The 27697-nt window shown below is 40.4% G+C and overlaps 1 protein-coding gene across 2 annotated transcripts in view; it reads left to right on the top strand.

The window, feature by feature from the left end:
• Positions 1-280: 280 nt before the first annotated feature.
• EPM2A (EPM2A glucan phosphatase, laforin) overlaps positions 281-27697 on the top strand; it is a 52892-nt gene continuing 25475 nt past the window's right edge. The window contains exons 1-2 of one of the 2 annotated variants that reach the window (XM_081312811.1): positions 281-653; positions 21234-21408. In XM_081312811.1, the coding sequence (XP_081168937.1) occupies positions 389-653; positions 21234-21408 (440 nt within the window). In that variant the 5' untranslated portion in view covers positions 281-388. Of the gene's footprint in view, positions 654-16404; positions 16499-21233; positions 21409-27697 lie in introns of those variants that run through there. The other variant, XM_081312812.1, reaches the window with a different exon arrangement.

Here is a 27697-nt window from a genome sequence, read left to right as displayed (position 1 = left end):
TGGAGGGTGTGTTGTCACTGTGTGTTGTGGGGAGAGAGCAGGGGGGGGGAAGGGGAGGCTCAGCTAATCTCAATGTACACATGTTGTACTTTGACAATAAAGGTTTATTATTATTATTCAGGGATCGAACGGAGAGCAAAAGAGCGAAGACAAGACGCGACAGCGTCTCTCTGCCGGCCAAGTCACGTGGCCTTCACCGGCCAATCCCGTCCACCTTCTCCCTATTCGCTCGCTAGAACGTGGCGGCGGCCGGTGACGTCACGGGCACCCCGCAGTCGAACGGGGATCTCCCTGAGCGCGTCCCTCCCTTCTTCTCTTGCCCCCCTCCCCCTCCGCTCCCCCCGTCCCAGGGTCTTTGCTCTCCGTCTCCTTTGCTCCGAGGACGCCCATGCTGCTTCGCTTCGGCGTGATTCTTCCCGCCCGTCTGGCTGAAGGCGGGACGGTGCTTTGCGTGTCGGGGTCACGGCCGGAGTTGGGTCAATGGGACCCCAAGCGGGCGCTGGCCATGAAGCCCAGCCGGCCGCTGGCTCCCTTGCCTGCTCAAGAACCAGTCTTGTGGCTCGGCGAGGTGGCGCTGCCCGAGGAAGAGGCCGCGAACACCTTTTGGTACAAATTCCTCAGGCGGCTCGAGACCGGAGACGCCGTCTGGGAAGGTAACACGCGCTCCAAATCCCGTGCGCTCCTTCTCGGCGGTGCCCAGTGACGTGCGCGCGCGCGCGCCCCCGCTTGCGGGCTAGAATCGAGGCCGCGGCCGCGTCCCCGCATTCGAACGAACCTTTATTGCCAAAAGTACAACTATGTGTACGTTGAGAGTAGCATTACCTTCTCTTGGCTCTTTCCCTCTTACTAAGAAGAGGAACGGGAACCACCTTACGCACTGCTTTTTTTGGTTTTGGTTTTTGCAACAGGGAAGGCGTCCCACCCCAGTAAGCGGTGAACGGCCGTTCTTCCTCCACTCCCGGCTCGTTTAGCGCGAGCTGACAAGAAATAGGCAAAGGAGGGATTTGGGGATTTGGGAAGTGTGCGAAAGAGAAAGCTTCCTCTACCAAGTAGAGCTGTGCCAAAGATAGCGAGCTCTGCTTCTGCCTTTTGCACAGCTTCGCGGGGCGCTGCAGTAGGAAAAACTGAGGTGTCAGTGCTCACTGGAGAGAAAAAACAGCAACTGCTCTCCTTGCTACCTGTGGCTTCTCTTTGAAGGAGCTGGTGGTGAGACCCAGAGAAGTTACAGTAGGAGGTGTCACTGCTGTCCTGCAATGGCAGGTGGCCTCAGATTTATCTATCTATCTATCTATCTATCTATCTATCTATCTATCTATCTATCTATCTATCTATCTATCTATCTATCATCTATCTATCTATCTATCTTATCTATCTATCACATTTACATAACCACCCATTTCACATACATGACATACGATGCCCTCGGAAGAGGCCCAGAGAAATTATCAAGTGATAATCTGAATAGTCACTGCTGTCCCGTACTGGCAGGTGGCCCCAGATGCCCCCAGAAGTGTATGTTCCACAGCTGCAGCTGTTTTCAAACCATGAGCAGGATGTTTTGTCTCCCATGATTATTTGTTCTGTACCCTGCCTTTCTTCCAGGAACCCATGGGGGTGGTATAGATGTCCATATATGGTATACTTCTAAAACAGCCTGCTGGATAGGTTGGTGGAGAAGGAGTTATTAACCCATCTTCATCCAGTGACTTTCCATGCCTGAAGGGTAGACTTGAACCTCTGTCTCCTGGGTCTGGGACCAACATCTTCACCATTACCCCACGCTTGGTTACCTGTCCTTCCTTTCAGGAATGTTGCACTTAGAGTATGCCCCATATCCCTTTGTGCAATACAGGAGGGAGAATTACTTATTACAATGTGCTTGTGAGCAGTTGATAGCATGCTACAATTAATAGGAGCTAGCATGTATTTTTGTAATACCATCCCACATTGTTATTTCCTTCTTTGATGGAATTACTAGCATAGTAAATCTGGAGAATTATGTAGACAGATTGTAATTGGACTCAACAAAGCCTTGGATGGAGTGCTAATTATATTCCCTTACACAAAATGCTAAAATATAAGCTAGATGATAGACTCGTATTGGGTGAACCACCACACCAAAGAATGCTCATTAATGTTTCCAGCTTCAGAGGGGATTATACCTAATGAAGGGCCAGAGGACTTTGCTGTTCAACATTTTTTTTATCAGTAGCAGCTGGGGATGCTGAAGCAATATAGACAGTCCCTGATTTATATAATGAAGTTTGGTCATAAGTCAATATTATGTCATGAATCTTGTGACCAACAAAGTTTGCAATCTTTTTTGTGGCCATCATTAAACAAACATAGCAATTGTTAAGCAAACCAATGGTTCGCTATGGATGCAGTTTTGCAGAAAACAGTAAATTCTGGGTTTTGGCAAAACCATTGTAAAACACAGTCACATGGTTGCAGGATGCTGCAAATGCCACAAATGTGATCCAGTTGCCGAGCAGTGGAAGTTTGGTCATATGACGATTGGGGAGGGGGGGTTACTGTCAGAACTTTAAATCCAGGTTGTAACTAGCCCTAAGGTAGCTTCATTATAACTTTGATCAGTCTCCAAGGAGTGATAGTAGATCAAGGGCTATCTGTATTTAAAAAGTCTGCAGATGGCCCAAAGCTGAGTGGGTTGCTAATACTTCAGATAGAAAACTGAGAAGTGAGCTGAAATGAATAGGATGGAATTTAGCAGGGAGAATGATAAAAGTTCTGAACTTGGGCAGCCTCTAGAAAACAGGAGTGAGTTGGCAGGGATCCCTGTATGTATAACACTAAATAGCACCATGGACTAAATTGACCCGGTCTGATTTTAGGCTAGGGATGGGGAGATAAGAAAAAGTACTTTCCCTAACTTAAGGCAATCTGTAGTCTTTGATCTAAATTTTAAAATCCTGTTCAATCAATCATTCGAGACATCTGGTAAGATCACTATATTCATGTCTGCTATTTAGGGAGTTGACTCAGGAAAAAGGAATTGTACGTTGTGTCTTTTGAGGCAGATGTGCTGGGTCACTGTTAGCCAGCATCATATCTTTCCATGGTTCACACTCAGTTTTCAAAGCTTCTCCTCATTGATATTAGAAAGAAAGATGCAGTTTCACAGCAAGATGGAGGAGATTGTTTCATCTGCATCATCTGGCTCTTTCCTTTGCTTGGTATATATTCACCCTTTTTCCCCCCTGGCGAGTAAGTTGAGAAACCGCAGAAGATAATGCCTTGCTTCACATCTTAAACCTTTAAAGGTAAAGGTAAAGGTTCCCCCGCACATGCGTGCTAGTCGTTTCTGACTCTAGGGGCCAGTGCTCATCTCCGTTTCAAAGCCGAAGAGCCAGCGCTTGTCCGAGGACGACGTCTCCATGGTCATGTGGCCGGCATGACTAGACGCCAAAGGCGCACGGAACGCTGTTACCTTCCCACTGTAGTGGTCCCTATTTTTCTACTTGCATTTTTATGTGCTTTCGAACTGCTAGGTGGGCAGAAGCTGGGACGAGTAACAGGCGCTCACTCTGCTACGCGGCACTCGGGATTCGACCCGCCAAACTGCTGACCTTCTGATCGACAAGCTCAGCGTCCTAACTCACTGAGCCACTGTGTCCCTCTTAAACCTTTAAAAAGGCCTAAAGCCGGGCATTGCTTCCTAGTAAGAAATATTGCTTCTCTTACCACAACCCCATGCAAAGGAAAAGAGTATGCCGGGTAGGAGAGCAAACTAACAGGTGTGCTTCACCTACCCCAAAACCATAAAAAAACTTGCTTGCTTCAGCCTTCACCATTACTCCCTCCCCCCAATACACAGAAAAGAGGGGCAAGTGTCCCAACAGGCTGAAGGAGACACATTTCCTTTGTTTTCCCCAGGCCTGCTCATTGGTCTGTTTGTTCTTTTATAACCTGTGGGGAGTGTTGCCTCTCATTCATGCCTCCAAAAAAAAAAGTATAATTATTACAGTTGGGTTGGCCAGGATACTTCACTTAGAATTTTACCCCTAAAAGGAAATCCCTCAAAAAGTGAGTTTCCTAAATACAGATATATTTAAAGCTGTCATCGTACCTTTTCTTGAATGCCCCCCTTTCCATTTTCCATTTCTCTGTTTCTTTTTCTTCCCTTTCTTATATAAGGAAATAGTCAGGAAATAAAAATTAATATCTCCTAAATCCACTAAGTGTCACTGTTCTACCAGAATTGAAAATCTCAGTTTCTCTAGTCTACAGTATATAGTGGGCCCAGCACTTGATCATTTTTGAAGAGCATTGTTATGGTGAATAGTAAAAGATAAAGATGCTTTTTCTTTTGCCTCCTTCAAATATTTATAAGAAATAAAGGGAAGCAATATATTTATAATCTGTTGTAACTTTATACTGCTGTAATTCCAAGCAAAACTGCCAGTGGAGTCACATAAAACTGATATATAAAACAGATAAAATTAAGAATTAAAACAATTATAGTAAGCATAGCCATGACCACACTATTCCATCAATGCTTTTTGGATAACTCATTGTTTAATCATTTCCTGAAGGCCAACAGTAAGGACCGTCCACCCCCACTGCAGGCACTGCAAAGAGACTCTACCCTCAAAATCAACAGAACAAGAGTCTGAAGGAGGAGAGCAGCCCTGAAGCTACCTAAAGGAAATTATACATTAACATTCCATTGGACTCGGAAGTATGTTGGCAGTCAAGTTACTACAAAATAGGATTTAAATGACTGTAGCAACTCTGCTTCACTGGACTGCTGCTTCAAAGGCAGCCCCATGGACAACAGGGGAGAGACCTTATCTTCCACACTGCTATCAGCTGGGACTCTGGTCTGGAAGGAATGGAACCACTGGAGCATAGAGTCTGCAATTCCCAACCCTTGCAGGAAGTCCAGGATGATACACTAGTCACTCCCTCCAATTGAGAACCTTACAAAAGTCATTGAACCAAATGTCCAATGCCGTTTCTCAGTGTAATTTCTCACTGTTCTTATTCCTACAGTGGAGGCTTGAATATAATGTTCCCTCTTCCTCCATTTGTGCTCCAGGTATCTCTTCTACAGCTTCATCTTCTAGAAGTTCTCATAAGCCCCAAATTAGCCCACAAATAGAAAGCAATCATGAATTTCCGAATTCCAGATACCTAGCAAAATCGCTTGCCAGTTGTTAGGGAAACTCCCCAAGTGTCTTTTGAAATCCTCTAGATCAGGGGTGTCAAACTGTCCCTTGAATGTCCCTTGAACATTCATCTCTAAGCAAGTTATCTAAATAGATGACAGAATATGGCTTCTCTCTGGTTTCACTCCGGCTCAATTTCTAAAGAGCAGTCATGTGAGAAGGAAACGTAATACTGTTGTCCATGTTCTAACTTTAGCCTGTACAAAGTAACTGGGGGAATTCCAGTACCAGCCAAGAAATCAGGTCCAGGAACTCAGGAAGAGTTGCTGCGAGGCAGCATGGTGTCTAGAATGTAAACAGACCACCAACTGTGGAGAGTGAGGCAAATCTCCTGATGTAGTCTGGAATCTTTTTAAGTTTGTGGAACTGGAGCAAATAGATAGCCTTTTCTTTACCATTTGTCAGTTTAATCCATGTCTGTCTTGGTTCCTGCAGGCTGCTAAGTAATTGGGTACGGGTAGGGTGTAGTGATACCCACTTTAAAGGTATTTGACCAATTTCCCCTGGTCTCCAATCTCCTTTAAGGAGCTGTTCCATCTATTGTGATGGAATGTAGTGTGGACTTCCAGGATGGAGGGAATGCATTCAGGAACAAGAGACAATTCAGGTTGTGTAAGAGAAAGAGGAGCAGATGGCTCTTCCCTAATAATTCCCAGAGTATATGCTTTATGAGGCTGGCAATTTGCTTTTGGATTCTGTCTATGGGTGAGGAGCAATAAAGAAATCTGCTTAGAAGAATGACACGTATCTTTCTTGGTTTTTGCAGCCTGATATTTATAGATGCCTTTAGAAAATATAGATTATATATTTGAGGGGTGTTGGCAGAGGCGACTTGGTTTGTGGTGAGCTGGTGGTGGTCAGCCGGTCACACCAAGCTGGCTGTGGTGAATTATTCTGGCTGACTACTGTCTATTTGGGCTAAGATCCTACGATGGGCAGTTTTAAGAAAGTTTGAGTTGTGTTTATTAAATTTAATCACTTACCAAATACATGTATTTATTTAGCATGTGCCACATACCAAATATAAAAGTTCAACCAACTATTAATTGCCTAATAACATATAAATAGCTAAATTTAACTTCAACTATTTGTGTTGATGAAAAGGTTTAGAGGTTTTTTTATATTTTATGTTTGTGAGTCATGTTTGTGTAATGAACAGCTATATAAATATGATAAAGAGACTTATATAAGACTTCTTGTCTTGGGTGATCAGAAAAACATTTTATATATATATATATATATATAATGTGTATATTTTATGTATTCAGAGAACATTGTAAAATTAAAACATTGCAAGTGCTACATTGCAAGTGCTAAAATCTTTAATGAATCAGTTTACTGATACAACTTGAAATTCGTCCTCATGATTACCCTACTCATAGTCAGGGGCAAAAGTGCATGTGTGTATGCCCAATGGACAGAAAGAGTTGGGGGATTAAAGGTTCCCTGCTGAGGCTGTAGCTTAAAATATTTTTAAAAAGAGGACACATTCGATATAAAAAAGACTAGGAGAAAGACTAAATCAAACACTTATATTTATTTTAAAAAAGGGTTATAAATTAGTTTGAAATTACACATGTTATTGTATAATCACTGATGTAGATGGAGTTCTTTCATCCCACATAAGAAAATATAGACAAGAAAAAAACAAAAGAGCCATATTTTTTTAATACAAAGATACACCAGGGTAATAGTACGGAAATTTATGTAATGTATGTAATCAATATATATAATCAATACAGGAATGTTCAGGTTGATTCTACGGTAATGCCCCGCCCCCCCCAACTTTTGTGCATTAGGAATGGGTTCTATGGAGATACGTTTTTCCACTGACCGGAGGGGGCATGGTTTCATGTGTTGCCTCCATCCCGTGGATGGCGCTTCGCTTGCTTGCACTGCCTAGCTTCTGGCATGCCATGGACTGGTGCCAGTCCATGGACTGGGGTTTGCGAACCCCTGTCCTAGGGAAAAATTTCTAACTATATAAGAGATTGAGAGGCAAGGCACACATGCTGTTTGAGAGATAACTCAATGATTATTTTTCAAACAGTATGTAAGTATCTGCCTCAACTAGGTCTCCCAAGAAAGCAGAACTCTTGAAACAGGCATCGGTTCAAAAGGAACCTTTATTGAGAGTTAGTGATAGCAGTAGAACAAAGCAAGGTCTGAAGAATTTGCATGGAAAAGGTTACATCATAATGCCCATTCAAGACTCCTCCCCACAGTGTCCAACCATCCAGTTGAAATCCAGCCAATCCATAGGTGCTAGATTGTTTTGAGAACCTGGATTTAGCGCCCAACTCAAGGTATCTCCCGCTTTTGTTTCTCAATGGTCCCAGGCTCCATTGTCTGGAGAAAAGGCAGATGTTTTCAGGCCACATTCCTTTTTCATGAGGGAGGACATTTCAAAGAGGACATAGCATAGCAAGGCAAATACATTCCCCAGTCAGCAGCTCCCTTCCCACCAGAATGGCCGACCCGAAAAGAATATACAGGTGAAGGAAAAATAAGCAGGCAAATACATTGGAGGGGTCTGACACAGTAGCTATGACCAAGGCAAAAGAATGGGCAGAACCATGGCAAAAATGAAATTCGATTTACCTGTATTAAAATGAAAAATTAATCAAATTCACCTTAAGGTGGCCTCATGACTATTGCAGTGTGCTGTACGTGGAGCTGTTGAGGAAGTTCCTATGTCCATTTGATACCTGAGAAGCTGCTTATTTCCAATGGTTTTCACCCACTGCATATATTTGAGCAGGGACTGGGTGCACTCCAAGTCTCCTCTATTAAATGTGGTCATCCTATGGCACCAAGGAAGCATGCCTTCTGGGCTGTGGCTCCACCTTCTGGAACACCATCTCTGCAGACATAGGGACAGCACTCTTTCTTCTGAGGTTCTGGAAAGCCTCAAAACCTCACTCAGGCCTGGGGTTAATATACTGTGGAGCCTCTGTTATGACTCTTTGTTATTGTGATGGTCAGTGCTTTTTTTGTAAAAGAAAAAGGTGCCGGAACTCACACATGTCATACAACCCTCCTTGCCTAACCTACAAGGTTCCATCCAAAAACGGTGCTGGAACTCTGTTCAGAGCATTCTATGAGAAAAAAAGCCCTGGTGATGGTTATTTTAGTTCAGGCTGTTCATGTTGTCGTATGCTCTTTAACAGCTTATAGCATTTTTAGATTTTTGTAAGCCATCCTGAGTTTATCAGAGTGGGCAGCTATAATGAATCTAAACAAATGACTATAATACCTTATGGATTTAATAATATTCCCTTTCTGCCACATTAAAGAATTCAGTTCAGTGGAAATGTTTGCAGGATTTCTAGCAGTGCACCCAGGCTTTCAGAGATTTCAACCGCTCCTGCTTTATAGGTTGTCTGTACCTCTACTCAGATGGAAACATTATTCTCCGGCTTTTCCCCAACAGAGCCTTAAACATGCAATGGTATTTTAGCAAAGTTTGCTAAGAAGTTGCGTTGTTGTGCTCCCAGTCAAAAGGGAGAGTGCCAGATTGGATGCCTAAAGTATTTTCATAGGGAGACCTGTTTTTTGAGTGCTATTTGGTATACCAGATGGTGTCACTAAAGATACCTCGTTGACACTGATTATACCCACTTGCTACAGATGCTTTCTTTGTCAGTTGAAAAGCTTCTGAGATTTAACACTATCAGAACAGTGTTAATCTAACCCAAAGTGATCTAGTAGAAAGGTGGGGAAAGGAAATTTGGATGTCTTATCTTGTGTGAGCCCAAGCACTTGCTTTTGCAAAGCGCCATTGGATTATAAAACTGATTAGCAGCAGAGCAATGCTGCTTCACATCATCCATGCTTAATTTTGGTAATTCTTCATTGTCACAAGATATGGTAATAGAGTTAAGTTAAATTAAATGCTATTAAATTTAAATTAAAAAGAGAAGTAGACAAGTTATATGGTGGACAGTTTTCTCAATGGAATTAGCTATTGTAGATAAAGATCTCTCTCTCTCTCTTTCTCTCTCTCCCAGCAAAACAATGCTGTGCGTGAGTTGTATAAGTCAAGTAGGTTCATTGTCAAGTGGTTTAAACTGTGTTAGTTCTGTACTAACAATCACTATTCAGCCGTGCTTCAATTGAAATAGACACTTTTCTAAGTAATTTGAAAGTGAATCTCGGTCAAAGTTAGACAGGTATCTATAAAAGACTCAAATACCAGTATAGAAGACAAATATTTAAAACAGCTAAAAATAATACAAGAAATGAAAATGGGTCCTTACTTAGCATTGTATGTCCCTTCATTATTATAATATTAGATAAGGAAAAGGGGGACACAACAAAAAATCTTGGGCTGTATCATGTGGTGGCTTTACTTCAGTGGAAAATGTTTCTCTGCAATTAAATTGGCCATCTGATCATTGCCAGTTTTCCCTCACTAACCATAATATTTCACATCATCTCTTATTTTATTTTGGAGGGCTCCCTGTTGCACAGGAGCTTTTCAGAGGAGAAAGAATTTTGAGTAGGTAAGATAAACACAGAGCATAAAATCACCAGGGTGGAAGGGACCACAGAGGTCTTCTAGTCCAACCCCCTGCTCCAGGCAATATACCATCCTGGTCAAATGGCTGTCTAGGTTATTTTTAAAATCTCCAGGATTGGAGCACCCACAATTCCAGGACGCAAGCCATTCTGCTCACTAGCAATAGCAATAGTAATAGCACTTAGACTTATATACTGCCCCATAATGCTTTACAGCTCTCTCTGGGTGGTTTAAATGTCAGCATATTTCCCCCAACTATCTGGGCCCTCATTAATGACCTTGGAAGGATAGAAGGCAGAGTCAACCTTGAGCCCCATCAGGATCGAAGTCTAGGCTGTAGGCAAAGTTTGCCTGTAATACTGCATCCTAACCAATGCATCATCAGGGCTCTTTAATCGTTCTCACTCTCAGAAAATTTCTCCTTACATCTAGGTTGGATTTCTGTTCAACCAGCTTCCATAAAAACAAAGTTTCTTTCAAGTTGAACTTAAATCCCAGTGTTGTTATGGTTGTACAGCAAAATCAAGATTCTTTTCTGATTCTGGGATTTCCAAGTGGTGTCCCACCCAAGTATTAACTAGGTATGACCCTGCTTGACTTTTCAAGATAAGTCATAATTGGCTGGGAAGGTTTGGAACATCAAAAATTGTGAGAAGTAAGGGAAACCAGTATTGGATTAGATGGGTTAACAAAGTTATAGCCTTCTCTGTAAGGCTCGTCATAGGTTTAGAATGAAAATAGCTGAATAGAATTGATTCTCGTCATTTATATTTGCAAATTTATCTTCTTGCTAAAATATATTTCTAATTACAAAATCAATACTCATGGAGCTTTCATGGTCATTCACAGATATGCAGAGCGGCAAAAATTTGAGTTGCCCATTGCACATGTCCCCAACTGAGGGTTCAGTATTTGTGAATTCAATGTATACAGCAACTTCATAGAAGGTAACTACCATGAACAACAAGAATTGACTGTATTTTACTAAGCTTATTTGACTTATTTCGCACCTGACTTTATAGAGGCAAATGTTAGTAATCTCTGAAGAACTGTGCTATAAGGAAATTGAAAACTGGGTTATTCTGGGACGCCTGTGATATCCCACTTGGGAGAACATCATCTTCTAAAATGCCTCCTTTCCTTGGGAGTTTACATTACTTCTTTTTCCTTTGGAAATCCATAGAAATTCTGGTTGAGTTGTCTGGACTTTGACCCACACTAGAGTTAATAAGATTTCCTAAGGGATACATGCAGAAATGTGTTAGTAGAGGTGGGATTTGCATTAATGGGGCAGAATTAAAAAGAAAAAGTCCTGAAGTAAAGTGGCAGAAAGAATGCCAACTGGCAGAGAGTGAAAGGGAAATCCATTAAGGTGAAATAAATAAATAAATAAATGAAGGAGATGTGGATTAAGTAAAGCTTAGGGAAAGAGATGCAGAATTGGCCACATGTGGACTATATAATATGATAGAACAAATGGAAGCAAGGGAAAAGTGCCAATAAATTACTTTTAAGGAAAAAGTATATCAGAATGTAAGGAATGTATGGAACGTACCAAAATATAAGGAAAAGTATATCAGATAATAAGAGGGCAGTTAGCAGTTAAAAAGCTAAGCTTCAAGACCCGAATGCCGCGTGACAGAGCGAGCTCCTGTTCTTGCCTCCGCTCCTGCCCACCTAGCAGTTTGAAAGTAGGGAAATGCGAGTAGATAAATAGGTATCACTTTGATGGGAAGATAACATTGTACCATGTTTCACCACATGCTCTGTGCTGGAGCGTGATATCATGCTGGCCACATGACTGCGGAAATGTCTTCAGAGAATGTGGACTCCCTCAACTAAGAAACGGAGATGAGCATTACCCCCTAGAGTCAGACACGGCTGGAAGGAGAAACCTTTACCTTTTATATACTGTTATGTTATATTCTTGACCGAGTTTCTTTTGACTCCCAGCTCACCCACCACCATCATATGAGAACTTACATTCTTTTTCTATGATAGATTTTGGCTACCTTGGTTGAGTTTTTTGATCATATCTTTCTTGATACATTCATGTCTTCTTTTTCTCTCCTATACGAGCTACACATTGTTCAGAGATCCTTGTTTTAATCTGCTTTGCAATAAAGCCAGTGGCTTTTTTATATATACCAGCTTGATCATCTTTCTTACGCTTCAGCTATGACTATATGAGCAATCCTTAGGCACTAAAAAGAATGCTATTTGCAAAGATTGATCTGTAAGGCAGACTTTTGTGACTCCTTTGTTCTTTAACATGTTGCTCTGCAAGCAAATGACATAGAAGAACTTTTGAACATTAGTGGAATGACAATGAAAACTTTAAAAACCAATCTCAAATGTGATGTAACTTTTGCTTTCTAATGCTTTGCCACTTTTATTTTGATCTTTTTAGGCATAAAAATAACTCTCTGTATAAGACATCCACGCGGATATTGGATGTTATCTTTCATAAGTGAAATACAGTGTTTTTATAGACATAGTGTGCACTAAGTAGATTTTAGTTTGTAAATTTAATAGAAAGTCAGTTCAATAGCTGCAATAGCGGAAACTAAAAATATTTATTTTTACCATAAATATTTACAGAAAGTAGGATTCTTGACTAACATATTCCATACTGACACTTACACTGATAAACTACAATATTCTTATAAACATAAACCTGATGGATAGGGACCTTGATGCTGTTAGTGCAACCACCTTCCATTATTAGATCCTTGTCCCATCTGGTTGGTGAAAACCACCGAGATGGTGACTAGGAGGTGGGTTCAAGTAGTGATAAATTCCTCACTGCAGGCGGGGCATTCCCAGGGCCTTTTAAGGAGGTCCTGGTTCACCACCTCCTTTAAAAAAGATCACTTGATCCTACTTGTCTGGACACTTGTCATCTGGTGTCCCATCTACCCTTCTTAAGGAAGATGGTACAAAAGGTGGTTGCTTCAAAGGATCCTGGATGAAACAGATTAGCTGGACCTCTTCCAATCAGGATTCACTCTCGATTACAGGACAGAAGTGACATTGGTTGCACTAGTCCGTGATCGGTGGTGAGAGCAGGATGGGGGTACTGCAACTATCCTTGCTCTCCTTGATCTCTCAGCAGCCTTTGATATCATCAACCATGGTATCTCTTTGGGCCGGCTGCAGAGTTTCGGACTGGTTGATGGAATTTTGCACTGGGTTTGGCTTCTTTCTCCAAGGCTAATCCCAATCAGTGTTGATGGTCAGTGAGATGTACAGCCCAGAGCTGCTTTTTTGTGGCATGCTGCAGAGCTCAGTAGTCTCTCCATTCCTTCTTAACATCTATGTGAAGCCACTGGGTGAGATCATTCACCACCAGGGGTTGAGATATCATCAGTATGCTGATGATACTCAACTTTATATCTCCACCCCTGGTGGTCCAAGGCAGGAGTCCCCAACCTGTGGGCTGCAGCCTGGTAGCTGGTCAGTGAGCGCCACACCACTCGCACTAGCATCGCAGCTGCAGGGTGTGAAAATAGGATGCTGCGGCCGCAGGGTGCAAGAATGGGCTGCCGTGGCGCCTCAGGGCATGAAAACGGGCCAATGCTGTGCCGTGGGGCACAAAAATGTGACTCCACCACACTGTGGGGTGTGAAAATGGAGCGCTGCACCACACAAGAACGGAGCAGGGCTAGTGAGTATCACGCGGGCACTAGCCCCGCCCTGCTTGCATCTGCACACGTGCGCATGTGTGCATGTGAAATGCTTCCCCCTTCCTTTCCCTCTGGTCTGCCAACCGAGAAAGGTTGGTGACCTCTGATCCAAGGGATGCTGTTGCTGTCCTCACACAGTGCCTGGAGGCTTTGGGGCCTGGTTGAGGGATAACAGGTTTCAGCTGAATTCTGGCAAGACCAAATGGTTTTGGGTGCATGGAGCTTCAAGATCCAGGATTTAAACTAACTTAGTTCTTGAATGGGGTGGCACTACCCCAAACAGACTTGTGATTCCTGCTCAAAGAGCAGGTGAGAGTTGTGACTAGGACATGCTTTGTACAGCTATGTCTTGTGTGCCACTTGCGGCCTTTCCTGGATCGGGAGTCTTTGCACTCAGTCATTTAGTCCATAAAAAACTTCTTGAGCTTACAGTGCTTGTTTCAAGTACCCCATTGTTTATCTGTGATCTACAAAAGGGTTCCCATCTAAACCTAAGAGCATAGGCTATTCAGATACTTACTGTCATAAGTGACTGAGACTCAGAAGAAAACCCTAATGCCCATCCTATTTTGGATGTGTTGCAGATGTAGTAAGCTACTTTTAAAAGAATTGCATGACATAGGCTGGATATGCATCTACACAACAGACAAGAGGAAAAAGAAACAATGCAGAGGGTTTATAGTTTGTTGAGGGATGGGCATATAATGGCAAGAAAGGAGAACAAATGTATTCAATTTATATTCATTCGATAAACATTTCAGAAAAATGCAACAATAATGTTTAAGTTTAAACTTTGAACTATTTGCCCACTACTGTTGTATGCTATCTGGACTTGCATTTTTTCCAAGTTGGTCAGCTTAATCAATTAATCAATTAATTTTAGAGTGTAGCATAGTGATGTCAAAATTGCCATCAGATCACTGGACCAATGGAACAATTCCAGGTTTTTAATATTGGAACTTTCATCTTTCCCTGCTTTTCTCTGTGTTCATGTACAGCTTGCTACTAAACAGAATACCCCAATTACAAGAAGACGTTCAAAATCACTCTGCTTATATTTTTCCAAGTTGCAGTAAGGGGATCACACATTTTAAATCAAGGAAGCTTTGGTCAAAATAGTTTCATAAATCTCTAGGAAACTGAAAGGGTTTAATGGCTTCAGCAATAGAATTTAGCGGTAAGTTTCTTCTGAACAGTAAACTTAAAGCAAAATCTCTGTTTGAGCAGAGGGGAAATTAGAAAACTTTTTCTGATCTCAGCATAAGCTTTCACAGTCAAGCCTTGAAAAGGAGGAGAGCTTTGCGATTACCTGGCTACAAGAGTCTGTAGAAAACAGAGCAGTCACCAAATTCAGCTGCATGATTATTGATCTTTTGAGGTTGCTTGAAGATCTTAACTGTTCTGTACAAAGTAACCAGCCTACATAGTTAATCAGCCTGGGAGTGGTCATTCCTACCGGCGGGAATTCCTGGACACTGGGTTGGGTGCTTGAGGTAAGGCGGGAGATTCCTGCCAGGGGGTTGGCTAGCGTCCAGCGGCTGCTGGGCATATAAAGCTACCCTGGACTGGCCAGTCCCAGTTCTCTCCACGTGCAGTACAATAAACAATGTAACCATAATCTGTCTCCCTGTTAATGTCGCTGATCCGGACACAACATTAACAGTGCACATGGGAGTGGCTTTCTGCTCAGGATACCCCATATCGTTCCCTCTTTAAAAAATCCCCTAACAGCAAAAATGAATAATAAAAGTATCCATCACTACATCATTGGAAGGCCTCTTGTGTTCCTCCAGCTGATGGGAGAATAAATTGTTTGCCTAATCCAGGGGAAATTGCTCATCTCTGAGGTAAAACAAAGGGGTCAGTCACTGAATTTTTGCAGCTTGAAAGGGAACCTCAAGGTAGCTCTACTGATTTAAAGTCAGCTACCTAAGCATTCTAATACAGGCAGTCTTTGTTGAAAGAGCATTTAAAGTTATGATGGTACTGAATGAGTGGTACTTATGACCGGTCCTTAAAGTTCCTGCCATCCCAGTATCCCCCACAGTTATGCGATTGCAGCCTAGGCACTTGGCAATCAAGCTTGCAGTGTCCCATAGTCACATGATTACCATTTGCCAGCTTCTTACAAGCAAAGTCAATTTGAAATCTGACATGGAAGGTTGCAAATTGTTTCTGTCACTCGCACCCTTCTTTACCTGCCAACAGCCATCCCTGGCCCCTTCGTGCTCAGGCCACACCTCACATTGTATCTTAACTGCCTGCTGGCCCACTTGCAAACACCTGGGGTTTATTTAACAACCACGATTTTCACTTACTGATGGCAACAAGGATTTCCAGGATTGCCATTAGTAAGCAATGTAGTCACATGTTGTCGTACTTTACTATCACATTGCACAGTGATAGAAATTCCAGCCCCAATTACCACTGATAAGCAAGGATCAGCTATAAATATGATTCCGAAGTCGAGTAAATGGAGGTTCTTAGAATGGGGGAACACACATCTCTCTTTTGACTGGAAAGCCTTTTTATGCCAGTGAAAACATAATCGGTTGGGATGGAGTTTCAAAGGCTAGGAACAGCCAGGAGGAGACCATCCGTTTCTCCTTCCCCTCTTTTGCTCCATCTAGTTGGAGACTATAAGAACTGAATCTCAAATTTCTCCTTCCTGAAAAAAACAACTCAGCAGGGTTGAAGGTTTCTCTTGAAATGTGGAATGTGGCACAAGTCGCTGTTGGGGACTAGGTAGACTTTCTGACATTTACCCAAATCCATAATTGTGTGAGTGAAGTTAGATTAAATGATACCCTGATGGTTTATTTTAATAAATAAAATCCCATTTATGCTCGCATTTGTTGAAACTGAAAAGCTAAAGCTTTTAATAGAAATGTGTTTGTCAACTGCTTTGAGCCTGCTTTGTTTAACTATTGTTTTATTTACAATTTACAATTTCATTTATTATTTAGCTGTGGGGGAAGGTCTGGCAGAACCTGAGGGAGGATTTAAAAGATGAATCAGCCTAAAATCCCTACGTGGCCACAAGTGAACTATGTGCAACCACACTGGAATTCCGTTGACTCTTATCTAACTCCAAGCAGGTGCTAACCATTAGTTGAGAATATTCCTGTGCATAGGCATGAGTAGCAATAAGTTGGATCTTCACATGTGGACCTTATCCTTTGTGTCTGACATGTTTAAGAGAAAGTAGATGAAAAGTTTGATTGATTTTTGTGGTGGGTTTTTTTAAAAAAACTCCACAGCAATCAATCAAAATTTCTGTTTACTTTTTTTAAAACATGTCAGATGCAAAAAAAAAAAAATCCTTGTCAATGGAAGTAGAGAAAAATGTGGAAATTAAAGAAACATCTATTATGTACATTTTTAAGAGTGCATGTTCAATATGTTTAAAGGGACAGAATACCTAATCATTTATCATTGATTGATCACATTAAATTTTATTTTCATGTCTTCTGAAACAAGATGTAGGAATGGGTTGGATCCATGAATAATTGGATCCATAGCTTGTGTCTAATAACAGCAGGTTTAGTATTTATTTATAGTAATCAAGGTGTACATTTTTGTCATTTTGAATTGTTATGGAGTTGGTAAATGAATTAATAATTAAATCAGAGAAGCAACTCTAACTGACTTTAGTTTTGGTAGCGACTGCCATTCTCTCGTTTGAGAATAACTAATTTTTCCTTCATTAATTGTTAGATTTTACATTTATCATTCCCTTAGTTATAATTCCTCTTATTAAAATGTACTCTAATTAAAGCTATTCCCTATAAAAAGCTGGATGCTTCAATTTGTGCAAAATGTAGGAATAGGTATTCAGATCACATAATGGTAATACTGAAAGATCTGTAGAGGTCATCAGTGGCTTAACAGGTGCAATTCTAGATGTTGGCATTAACCTTTAAAAATTTAAAATAGCTTAAGGCCTCACAGTCTGAGGGACTGCATCTGATAATCCTGATAACCTGTCTGACAATTGTGATCTGCAAGACAAACTCTTCTGAAGATGCTCTCAATATCAAAAACTTAAGCTATAGACTGAACACCCTAGGGCAGGGGTAGGCAACCTTGGCTCTTTTATGACCCGTGGACTTCAACTCCCAGAATTCCTGAGCCAGAATTCTGGGAGTTGAATTCCCCGAGTCATAAAAGAGCCAAGGTTGCCTACCCCTGCCCTAGGGATTTTATATTTGGCCTTATTGCTCACTATTAATTGTAAATATGTATCTTTTTTAATAATAATAACAATAACAATAACAAGAAGAAGAAGAAGAAGAAGAAGAAGAAGAAGAAGAAGAAGAAGAAGAAGAAGAAGAAGAAGAAGAAGAAGAAGAAGTAGTAGTTGGAAGGGACCTTGGAGGTCATCTAGTCCAACCCCCTGCTCAGGCAGGAAACCCTATACCATTTCAGGCAAATGGATGTTCAGTCTCTTCTTAAAAACTTCCAGTGTTGGAGTATTCACCACTTCTGGAGGCAGGTTGTTCCACTGGTTAATTGTTCTAACTGTCAGGAAGTTTCTCCTTAGTTCTAGGTTGCTTCTCTCCTTGACTAGTTTCCATCTGTTGCTTCTTGTCCTGCTTTCAGGTGCTTTGGAGAATAGCTTGACTCCCTCTTCTTTGTGGCAGCCCCTGAGATATTGGAACACTGCTATCATGTCACCCCTCACCCTTCTCTTTGTTAAACTATACATACCCAATTCCAGCAACCGTTCCCTATATGTTTTAGCCTCCAGTCCCCCAATCATCTTTGTTGCTCTTCTCTGTACCCTTTCTAGAGTCTCGACATCTTTTTTACATCGTGGTGACCAAAACTGGATGCAGTGTTCCAGGTGTGGCCTTTCCAAAGCATTGTAAAGTGGTATTAGTACTTCACTTGATCTTGATTCTATCCCTCTGTTAATGCAGCCTAGCACTGTGTTGGCTTTTTTGGCAGCTGCAGCACACTGCTGGCTCATATTGAAGTGATTGTCTACTAAGACTCCGAGATCCCTCTCACAGTTACTACTATTGAGCAAGGTACCACCTATACTATAGCTATGCATTTGATTTTTCCTGCCTAAATGTAGAACCTTACTTTTTTCACCATTGAATTTCATTTTGTTAGATAGTGCCCAGTGTTCGAGTCTGTCCAGATCCTTCTGTATCTTAAGCCTATCTTCTGGAGTATTGGCTATTCCTGCCAGCTTGGTGTCGTCTGCAAATTTGATGAGTTCCCCATCTATCCCCTCACCTAAATCATTAATGAAGATATTGAAGAGCACTGGGCCCAGAACAGAGCCCTGGGGCACCCCACTACACACTTCCTTCCATGTAGATGCAGTTCCATTGAGGACCGCACGCTGAGTACGGCCTGTCAGCCAGCTACAAATCCATCTGGTGGTGATGCTATCTAACCCACATTTTTCTATCTTATCAAGTAGTAGGTTGTGATCTACTTTATCAAATGCCTTACTGAAGTCCAAGTAAATTATATCTACAGCATTCCTCTGGTCCACTAAATTTGTCACTTAGTCAAAGAATGTAATAAGATTTGTCTGGCATGATCTGTTTTTGACAAACCCATGTTGACTTTTAGTGATGACTTTGTTTGCATCAAGGTGTTCGCTGATTTGTTGTTTGATTATCTTTTCCAGAATCCTCCCAGGTATTAAGGTCAGGCTGATAGGTCTGTAGTTTCCAGGATCTATTTTTTTCCCTTTTTTGAAGATGGGAACTACATCAGCTGTCTTCCAGTCCTCTGGTAGTTCCCCAGTGCTCCAGGATCTTTGAAAAATATAGTTCAGTGATTCTGAGATCACGTCTGCCAGTTCCTTGAGAACTTTGGGGTGTAATCCATCTGGTCCTGGTGATTTGAACTCGTCTGGGCTGGACAGGTGCTCACTTACCATTTTCTTGCCTATCTTAACTTGCGTTTCTATTCTGTTTTTTATGGCACTGGTTTTGGTAGGTTGGACTGTTTTTTCCCTTTGTGTAAAGACAGATGCAAAAAACGAGTTAAATAGTTCTGCTTTCTCCCTATTGCTTGTCACCTTCTTACCACTTTCCCCCACTAATGGACCAATCATTTCCTTAACTTTTTTCTTGTTTTTTATATGTTGAAAGAAGCATTTTTTGTTATTTTTGACTTTGGTTGCAAGCCTTAGTTCATTTTTGTCCAGCTTTTTACTATTAATTAACTTTAATGATATTTTTGCTAATGTTTTTAGAAATTTTGTTAGCAGCCCTGAGTCATTACTTAAGTAGAAAGGCAAGATACATATTGAATAAATATTTTTAATATTGAAATGTATGTATTTATATTTATTTAGTTAATTTTTTTATTTGGTTTATATCCCATCCTTCCTCCAAGATCTCAAGGCAAGGTACATATTACCTTCTCTTCAAATTTTTCCCCACAACAAGTCAGCATTCAGTATTAACAGATTAACCCTACATCACCTAATCAGGTTCCATGATGGAGACAGGACTTTAGCCTATGTCCAGTATCCACTTATATACAATTCAATATCTAAAGCATTATATCTGGGAAAGGAAAAATGGAAATCTGTGTAGGAATGGTAGCCTGTCCACCAGCCTCTGAAGAGCCCTAGAATAACAGATCAGTCACAATGTTTAGTAGTATGATGATGCTCTCCAGGAATTTTGACCAACAATGACAAAATCTCCAAACTATAAATTAGATTACAGTTCCAAAAGATTTATGGAAAAGCATGTTGAAAGGTTTCTTAAAAGGAGAGCCTAATGAGCTCAGGCTTAATTCCTAAGTGAACACTGGGTGAGAGATGTATTCTGCAGCAAAAGAGATTATTACTGTATCATAAATGTTTCATCTGAATTTATATTCTGTTAACGGTCCTAGATATCCTTTGGTAATCATAAAAAATGTAAAGGTTATATTGTATCTCAATATGATTCCACTCTCTTTAATCTTTATGTGTCTTTGGGTTTGTAGCACTGACTTTTTTGTACAGAATTGTGGCACAGCCTGTTTAATTGACTTTGATATTAAATCTACCTTTCTGGTATAATTAGTCATTTTTGCTACATTGCAAAAACGCAATCTATATTTTTATTGAATCTCAGCTAGTCTGCTTGGAAATTATACAATATGATTTGTTAGACTTCTGAATTTAAAAACAATAGCTTCAAAAGTAAACTGTTCCAAATCATAGCATGCACCATTTTTCATACAGCAGATGGCACTGTGAATGCTCATAAGAAAGAAATCAAGGAAAAAAAATTATGCCTGTTTACTGTGTTAAAAATTCTGGGACTGAGTTAGTGTTAGTTGCCAAAATTCAAGTTACTTTAATTCAGAACATAATTTACCAGTTATCTGCTCTAACTATATCTACTTCTTCTGGCAATGGATTTAGAATAAGAAAAATAACAATATTAAAAATGTGATAAAACATTTTAAGATATAATAGTATGGCTTTTTAAAAAGTGTATAGTAAATAAGTTATTCAGAATGCAATTTTTAGCTTATAAACAAAAATATATAGTTAAAATAGATTTTGTTTTGTATCTTCTAAAAAATGTTAAATATTTATGTACAAAAACTGGTCCCAGTAAATGCTATTTTATCATTCAGTTAAACAATCTTAATCTGGTCTGTTGTGTGCAAACCTGGAAAAAAATGACCAGCGATATACTTTTAAAAAACACACATGATGCAAGGGTGTGTGTGTGTGTGTGTGTGTGTGTGTGTGTGTGTGTGTTGTGTGTGCAAGGGGTGGCAAAATTCTGTTTTCCAAATATAATTTGTTTAATGATTTCTACTGAATTGTGTATGTTTGTTTTCTTCTTGTTTTAGGTAATGGGCCCCACCATGATCGAACAAGCATTTATAACCCATGCAATTTAGTTGATGGAGTTTACTGCCTCCCAATAGGACACTGGATTGAGGTTTCTGGGCATACAGATGAAATGAAACATACAACTGATTTCTATTTTAATATTGCTGGACATCAAGCTATTCATTGCTCCAGGTAATAAACAAAAATGTGCTGCAGGGTGAATTAGATTTTAACAGAGATGAGGTGTGCCTTAGGTGGGGACTTACATAAAAAGATGCTAAGCAAGTATAGTCTCCAGCATTTCCTGCCAGAGAGCTGTTCATACTATCCATATAAACCTTTCTGCAGTTTATATTCCAACTTTTCCTCCATATTGGAGGAAAGAAAAAAAAGAAAACTTCAGATCTCTTTTTGATTGTTGTTTGGTTCACTGGTGTCAACCCTCTCTGGAGGGATATAGGACCCATTCAGCCAGCCCACCCCCTGGTGATCCACAGAACTAAAGAGTTTCCAGAGAGAGCTTGAGGTTGAGCTTGATGAGTTTTAGCAGCTAGAGTGCCAGAAGAAATGCTTGGAGTATTTTGGGTGAAGATTCAGAGTGAGTTTGACTGAGCATAGGTAATTTGAACTCTGATTAGACAAGTCCAGTTGAGATGCCTGGGGTCAGATCTTATGGTGCAATCTGGGGTGAGATTGAACCAGTGACTCCTGAGGAAGTGGACAGGGTTATCAGTTTGGCCATCTGTTTGTTGGATCAACCAGCATTCTGGACTCTGAAAGTGGCCAGGGCAGGAACCTGAGTTTGAGTTCATGCTATGGTGTCAACCTTTTTGGGTGGTACTGCTGCCTTAAAGGAGGTTATGGTGTACCCCCTCCTCAAAAAATCATCCCTGGATGCAACACTGTTAAGTACCTGTAGTCCTTCTCCAACCTTTTCCTTTTAGAGAAAGCTGTTCAGAAGATGGTTTGTCTGCAGCTGATGGTATTCTGGGATAGGGGTTGGGAATAGGGGGCACCTTTGGGGATAGCATGCATTGTTCTTTGTTAGTTCTGTTCCTTCCTCTGGGACTGGTTTCAATCAGTATTTATTTGGGAGGAAGAGGTAGTACTCTATGCCCTTCCATTTTTGGAGTGCTGCAGGGCTCATGTATGTTCCTCCTTTATTCAATATCTATGTGAAACTGTGCGTGAGGGCATCCACTGGTTTGGCATTTGGTATCCACAGTATGTTGATGATACCCAATTATATTTTTCAACCCGAGGCCAGCCAGGGGAAGCTGTTGAGGTACTTATCACAGGGCCTATTACATGGAGGTTTGGATGGGGAGGATCTGTCTCTGACTTATCCTACCAAGACTGAGTAGCTGTGGTGGTTGGGGCATCTAGATATGGAAATATTCTACCTTTGGCCTGGATTGGGATTGCATTTCCCCATTTAAGGGGTGGTGCACAATCTGGAGTACTCCTAAACTCACAGCTCCTTCTTGATGAGCAGGTGGCAGGTATGGTTAGGAGGGCCTTTGCACAGCTTCATCTTCCACAGTTGCACTCTTTCCTAGTTTAGTAGGCCCTTCATACAGTCAATTATTCCCTAATAATTTCATGACCTGACTGTTGCAGTGCATTACATGGGCCCTTGAAGACCACTTGAAAATTTCAACTGATCCAGAATGTAGTGACATAGGTAGTGATGCCCATGTGACTGTAACCCAAGCTGTACTGGTTATTAGTAACTTCCAGGGTGCAAGTCAGAGTATTGTTTATGATTTATTAAGCCTACACAGTATAGGGCCTGATTAAGTGAAGGATCATGTATCTCCTGTGACATCAGCTGGACAGTTTTATCTAACAAAGTTGGCTCTAGGTTTACTCAAATATTTCTTCTGTGTGTGTGTGTTTCAGATCTCAGATAAATATTCTGGTTTACCAATACTAAAAAAAACTCCCTGAGGTTGAAATTTTGATGACAAGATAGTTCTGAGCAACAAAATGAATGTTGTCATCATTGTTTTATTCAAAAAGCATGTTTTTTCAGCTTCCTACCCCTATAGCTCCCGGTGGTCTCCTAGGTGCTACCATCTGCTTTGATTCTCAGTGCCTTTGGAAAAATTAATAATTGGAAAAAGTCAGTCTGAAAAACTGCCAGTAATTGACATACTTTTAACAGTACCTGACATTGTGTTGAATGATCATCTGATTAAAAACCTCAACAATGACCTTTAATATTGAGCACAGTCTTCTTTATTAGCACTATCAAGCAATCCTCCTTTCCGTATTTCGAAATTAAAATATCTATTGCCTTAGTGAACAAAGTCCTTAGCAGTTTTCTACAAATATCTGTAAGTAGATGTTGATCTTCACATTCAGCTTCTTGACTAACAGCAGCAATAGCAGTTGCCAAGCATTGAATTCTAAAGTGAATTCAGAGAGAGGCAATGATACGAGATAAGAAATTCACTGTCAAGCAGAAAGAACCAAAATAAAAAGTAGCCACAGGAATAAGGGGGTCAGAAAGCCGGGCAGTAATAGATACCAGATTAAAAGAAGCTATAGCAACCCTTGAAAATAACAAAGTTTTGTTCTCATAAAGTGATCTGTCACACAGCAGAGGCAGCTTGCTTCCTTGCAACCCTGATGTGTCCAAAGCTGACTAACATGGAACAAATTATTTTTTATTTATTTTATTTTTATTTTTATTCCATTTATATCCCGCCCTTCTCCGAAGACTCAGGGCGGCTTACAAGCTTAGCAGTAGCCTTCATTCTATGTATATGCCTGCTTATTAGGGCTTTCATACACCCCCCAAGCGGCATTATTACAAAGTCAGCTTATTGCCCCCAACAATCTGGGTCCTCATTTTACCTACCTCGGAAGGATGGAAGGCTGAGTCAACCTTGAGCCTGGTGGGACTCGAACCTGCACTAATTGCAGGCAGCTGGTGTTACTTAAGGAGGCATTAGCCCACTGCTCCACCAAGGCTCTTAGATGGAGTTATGAGAAGAGTTTACTCTTTTGTCTATTGTGAAATGTAAATTGTCTGTCTTCTGTCTATCTATCTAGTAAAGCAGTAGGAAGATTTACCTGCAAGTAGTCCTCACTTAGTGACTGCCTTGTATAGCAATTATTCACGCTTAAAGATAGTAAGGAAAAAGAGACTTTGCAACTGATCATATTTATGACATTTGGAAGTTTGTACAGCAAAAGAAAGCTGAAGTAATACCATAATAAATAATAAATGCAGTTTCACTTAGCACCTGCTTTGTTTAATGACCAAGCTGTGATCCCAATTGCAGTTGCTAAGCAAGGACTATTTGGGAAAGTTATTTTAATTTAGAATACCTTAATGTAAGTGTAGATGGCAGCATGTGAATGAAATTCTGTCAGTTTTACTAGAAAATTGTCACCCAGCTAGTGGTGGGATTCAGCTAGTTCGCCCCAGTTCAACAGAACCGGTAGCTAATTTTTGGTTGCCCAGGCCCAAAATGGACTTCCGGAAGCGGCATCCACACAGAGAACCACTTGTTCACATATTTGAATCCCACCAGTACACCCAGCCCAACATAGGCACCTGGAACTGATGGCAGTAGCAATCAAACGTATCTTGTTTTATCCACCATGCAGTACACATGCAGAACTAAATAACAGCTTTTGGGAAGCAAATCCGGGCAGCCTAGGACTAAGGTAGTCCTTTAGTTATGAGCAGTCTCTTAGTGACTGTTTGAAGTTACGCTATGGACTCCGAAAAAGGGACTTACGATCTGGATTCAAAGTTGCAACATCTACCCCCCTGCACAATCAGGTAACCGCATTTTGGGTCCTTGGCAACTGGCCTTCGTTTACAGCCATTTGTAGCATCCTGCGGTTTGATTTACTGATTTACAACATTTTGCCAGTTTCTGGCAAAAATTGCCCCATAATGAACAATGGTTTCACCTAACAACCCCCATGTTCACTTAAGGATCGCTGCAAAAAATGATAGTAAAATCAGGTCCCATCCCATGGTGACCCACTTTATAACTGTCACAGAGATTGCCTGTATAAGTACCTCAAATACAGTTCTGAAAATAAACACCAAATAATTGGAAATGCCAATGGTGTTCAAGTGGTGCTCCAGTTGTTTTGGGATTGCACCCAAGGTGCCTATTACTATTGGTATTACCCTTGCTTGCCTTTGCTACAGTCGTTCTAGTTCTATTTGTAGGTTTTTGTATTTTGCTGACTTCTTCAGTTCATCACCACCACCACCATCATCATCGTCTTTATTACTATTGTTGTTGTTGTTGTTATATGCCCTACAAGGTGAAAATCTCTTCACTGAAAGTTATGGACTGTAACCTGCAAGAGTGATCTATTGTGGGTTGGTAGATAGATTTATTTTTTTAAAAAAAGTAAATTTCTTAGTCTAAACCTGAGAAAGAATGATTGGCCTATAATTACCCAGATGGCTTCCGGATCTGAGGAAGGACTAGAACCTGGTTTTCTTCACTCTTGTTTTAAAAACTTGTCATTTTATGCTCAAATTGTATTCTCAGAAGACTGATGTTTCACTTTCCAACTGCTTAGGAGCTGTCATTTGCTCCTTCAACATAAGTTAAGGAATAAGAAGTAATTCCAATTAGAGAGCTGTAACAGCCTGCTCAGGATATATCTTCCCTCTGTGTCTTTATGGGATTAACAATATGCTGCCGAGTACTTTGCTTCAAACTTTTTTTCAACACTTGACAACAAACTGAAAAATTATGAACTCATTCTGAGTCTTATTAAAAATTCCATTACCTTGTGATATGCAAGTAAATAAAAGCAGGAAATAACATACAAATTAATAGAAGAGCCGCATAAAAAGCAGGATTCATATCAGTAAGAATGCTGCCTTGCACAATGAGCAATTTATTTTTGTATGTGACTTTTGAGAAGGTGCAGACTTGAGAAGGTTCAGACTTTTGCCTCAAGGTTGAGCCATTCAGGATGAATGTCAGGATGAAGAAGGCAAACCAAACGCATTATGACAACCCAAGATCTACCTTGTCCAAATAAATTTTAACAACCCAAAACCTGGCTTAACAGATACAATGCTCAAAGACATATACATATATATCAAAGAGAGGAAAGTATTTTGGATAGCCCACTAAGGTTGAAAATATATATCCTCCAAAGATACATGCTTTATTTAATATGTAAGTCCTAGCCAGAAGCTTCAGCGGGCGCATATTCATCGATATTCTATGAGAGTCATTAAAATTTCTGGTTGCCATTAATATATACAGTACACTGAATTATTCATTCAAAAGATAGAGGAGGGGACTAACATGCTTCGTTATCATTGCTTTTTGTTCAATTTGAATTAAGTTCAAACGTAACATTAGATGAATGTTTAAAGAAAAATGTGAATGCTAAGTTAATGGAGTGTATTTTTTTATTTCAAAATTATAACATGGCTCTGTGAAAGGGGAAAAGAACAATTTTTAACTGGAATTTAGTGAACCGTGATATGAGCAGAAAGCAGAAAGTGTGATGCTCCATAGTTAAAAGAATTGCACAGTTGTTACACTTGTTGCAGGTCCTACATTGGGAACAAAACTTTGAAATCTAGTTCTTAATCTCATACAATAGAAATTCATTACCATCTAAAATAACCATTGGGATAAAATGTGATGAGTTAGAGAACAAAAATAATTGTGATCTAACTCATCATTTTGTGTGTGTGTGTGTGTGTGTGTGTGTGTGTGTATGTGTATGTGTTCTCCCAGAAGAACGAAGCGGAAGTCACCAGGCTGAGGATGACGGATGAGATTTTGTCGAAACGTTGCCCTGATACCTCCAATTCTACGTGGGGAAAAACCCGAATGACCAAAGATCTACATACAAACACCCGCGAAAACCTCAGAAAACATATATATTCACTTCAATAAAGGTTTTGATGCTGATCAAGGCAGCCAGCCTCCACATTTTGAGAAGTGGAATACCTTACCTTTTCCATGCTAAGGCACTATTTCCCTCCAACAATTAGTGTCAAAAGTCATTTCACAAAGCAAAGCAGTGGCATTTCACCCCGATATATCATATAATTAAACACCACATGGAACTAGATGAGCTGAAATATGCAGCTGTCTTAAGATGCTTATAGATAATTTGCAGATTGATCAGAAAAATACAAATTTCTGCAGCTTCAATATTTATGTGTGTATATACATGTGCCTATAAACATACATAAACAGTCTAAACATATAAGCGCTCTCTCTCTCTCGCTGTGTGTGTTTGTATCAGATATGCACAAAATAACACTGACAAAGAGAGAAGAGTGAGTAGCACAGTGAAATTAATTATTTATCAATAGATGAGAGTGAAAATTAGCCAAAATCATTTTGCCTACCATCCTATATACATTTAATTCCCAAAGAGATTGGAAATTCTTAAATAATTGTCTTTGGTGTTTTAATATTCAGAGATATAAGTCAGGGGTGTCAAACTCAATTTCATTGAG

The sequence above is a fragment of the Vipera berus genome (assembly GCF_964194415.1).
Source record: "Vipera berus genome assembly, chromosome: 1".
NCBI classification, from domain to species: Eukaryota; Metazoa; Chordata; class Lepidosauria; order Squamata; family Viperidae; genus Vipera; species Vipera berus.
The sequence above is the reverse complement of the archived record's forward strand: the minus strand, read 5'-3'. Positions and strand labels throughout refer to the sequence as shown.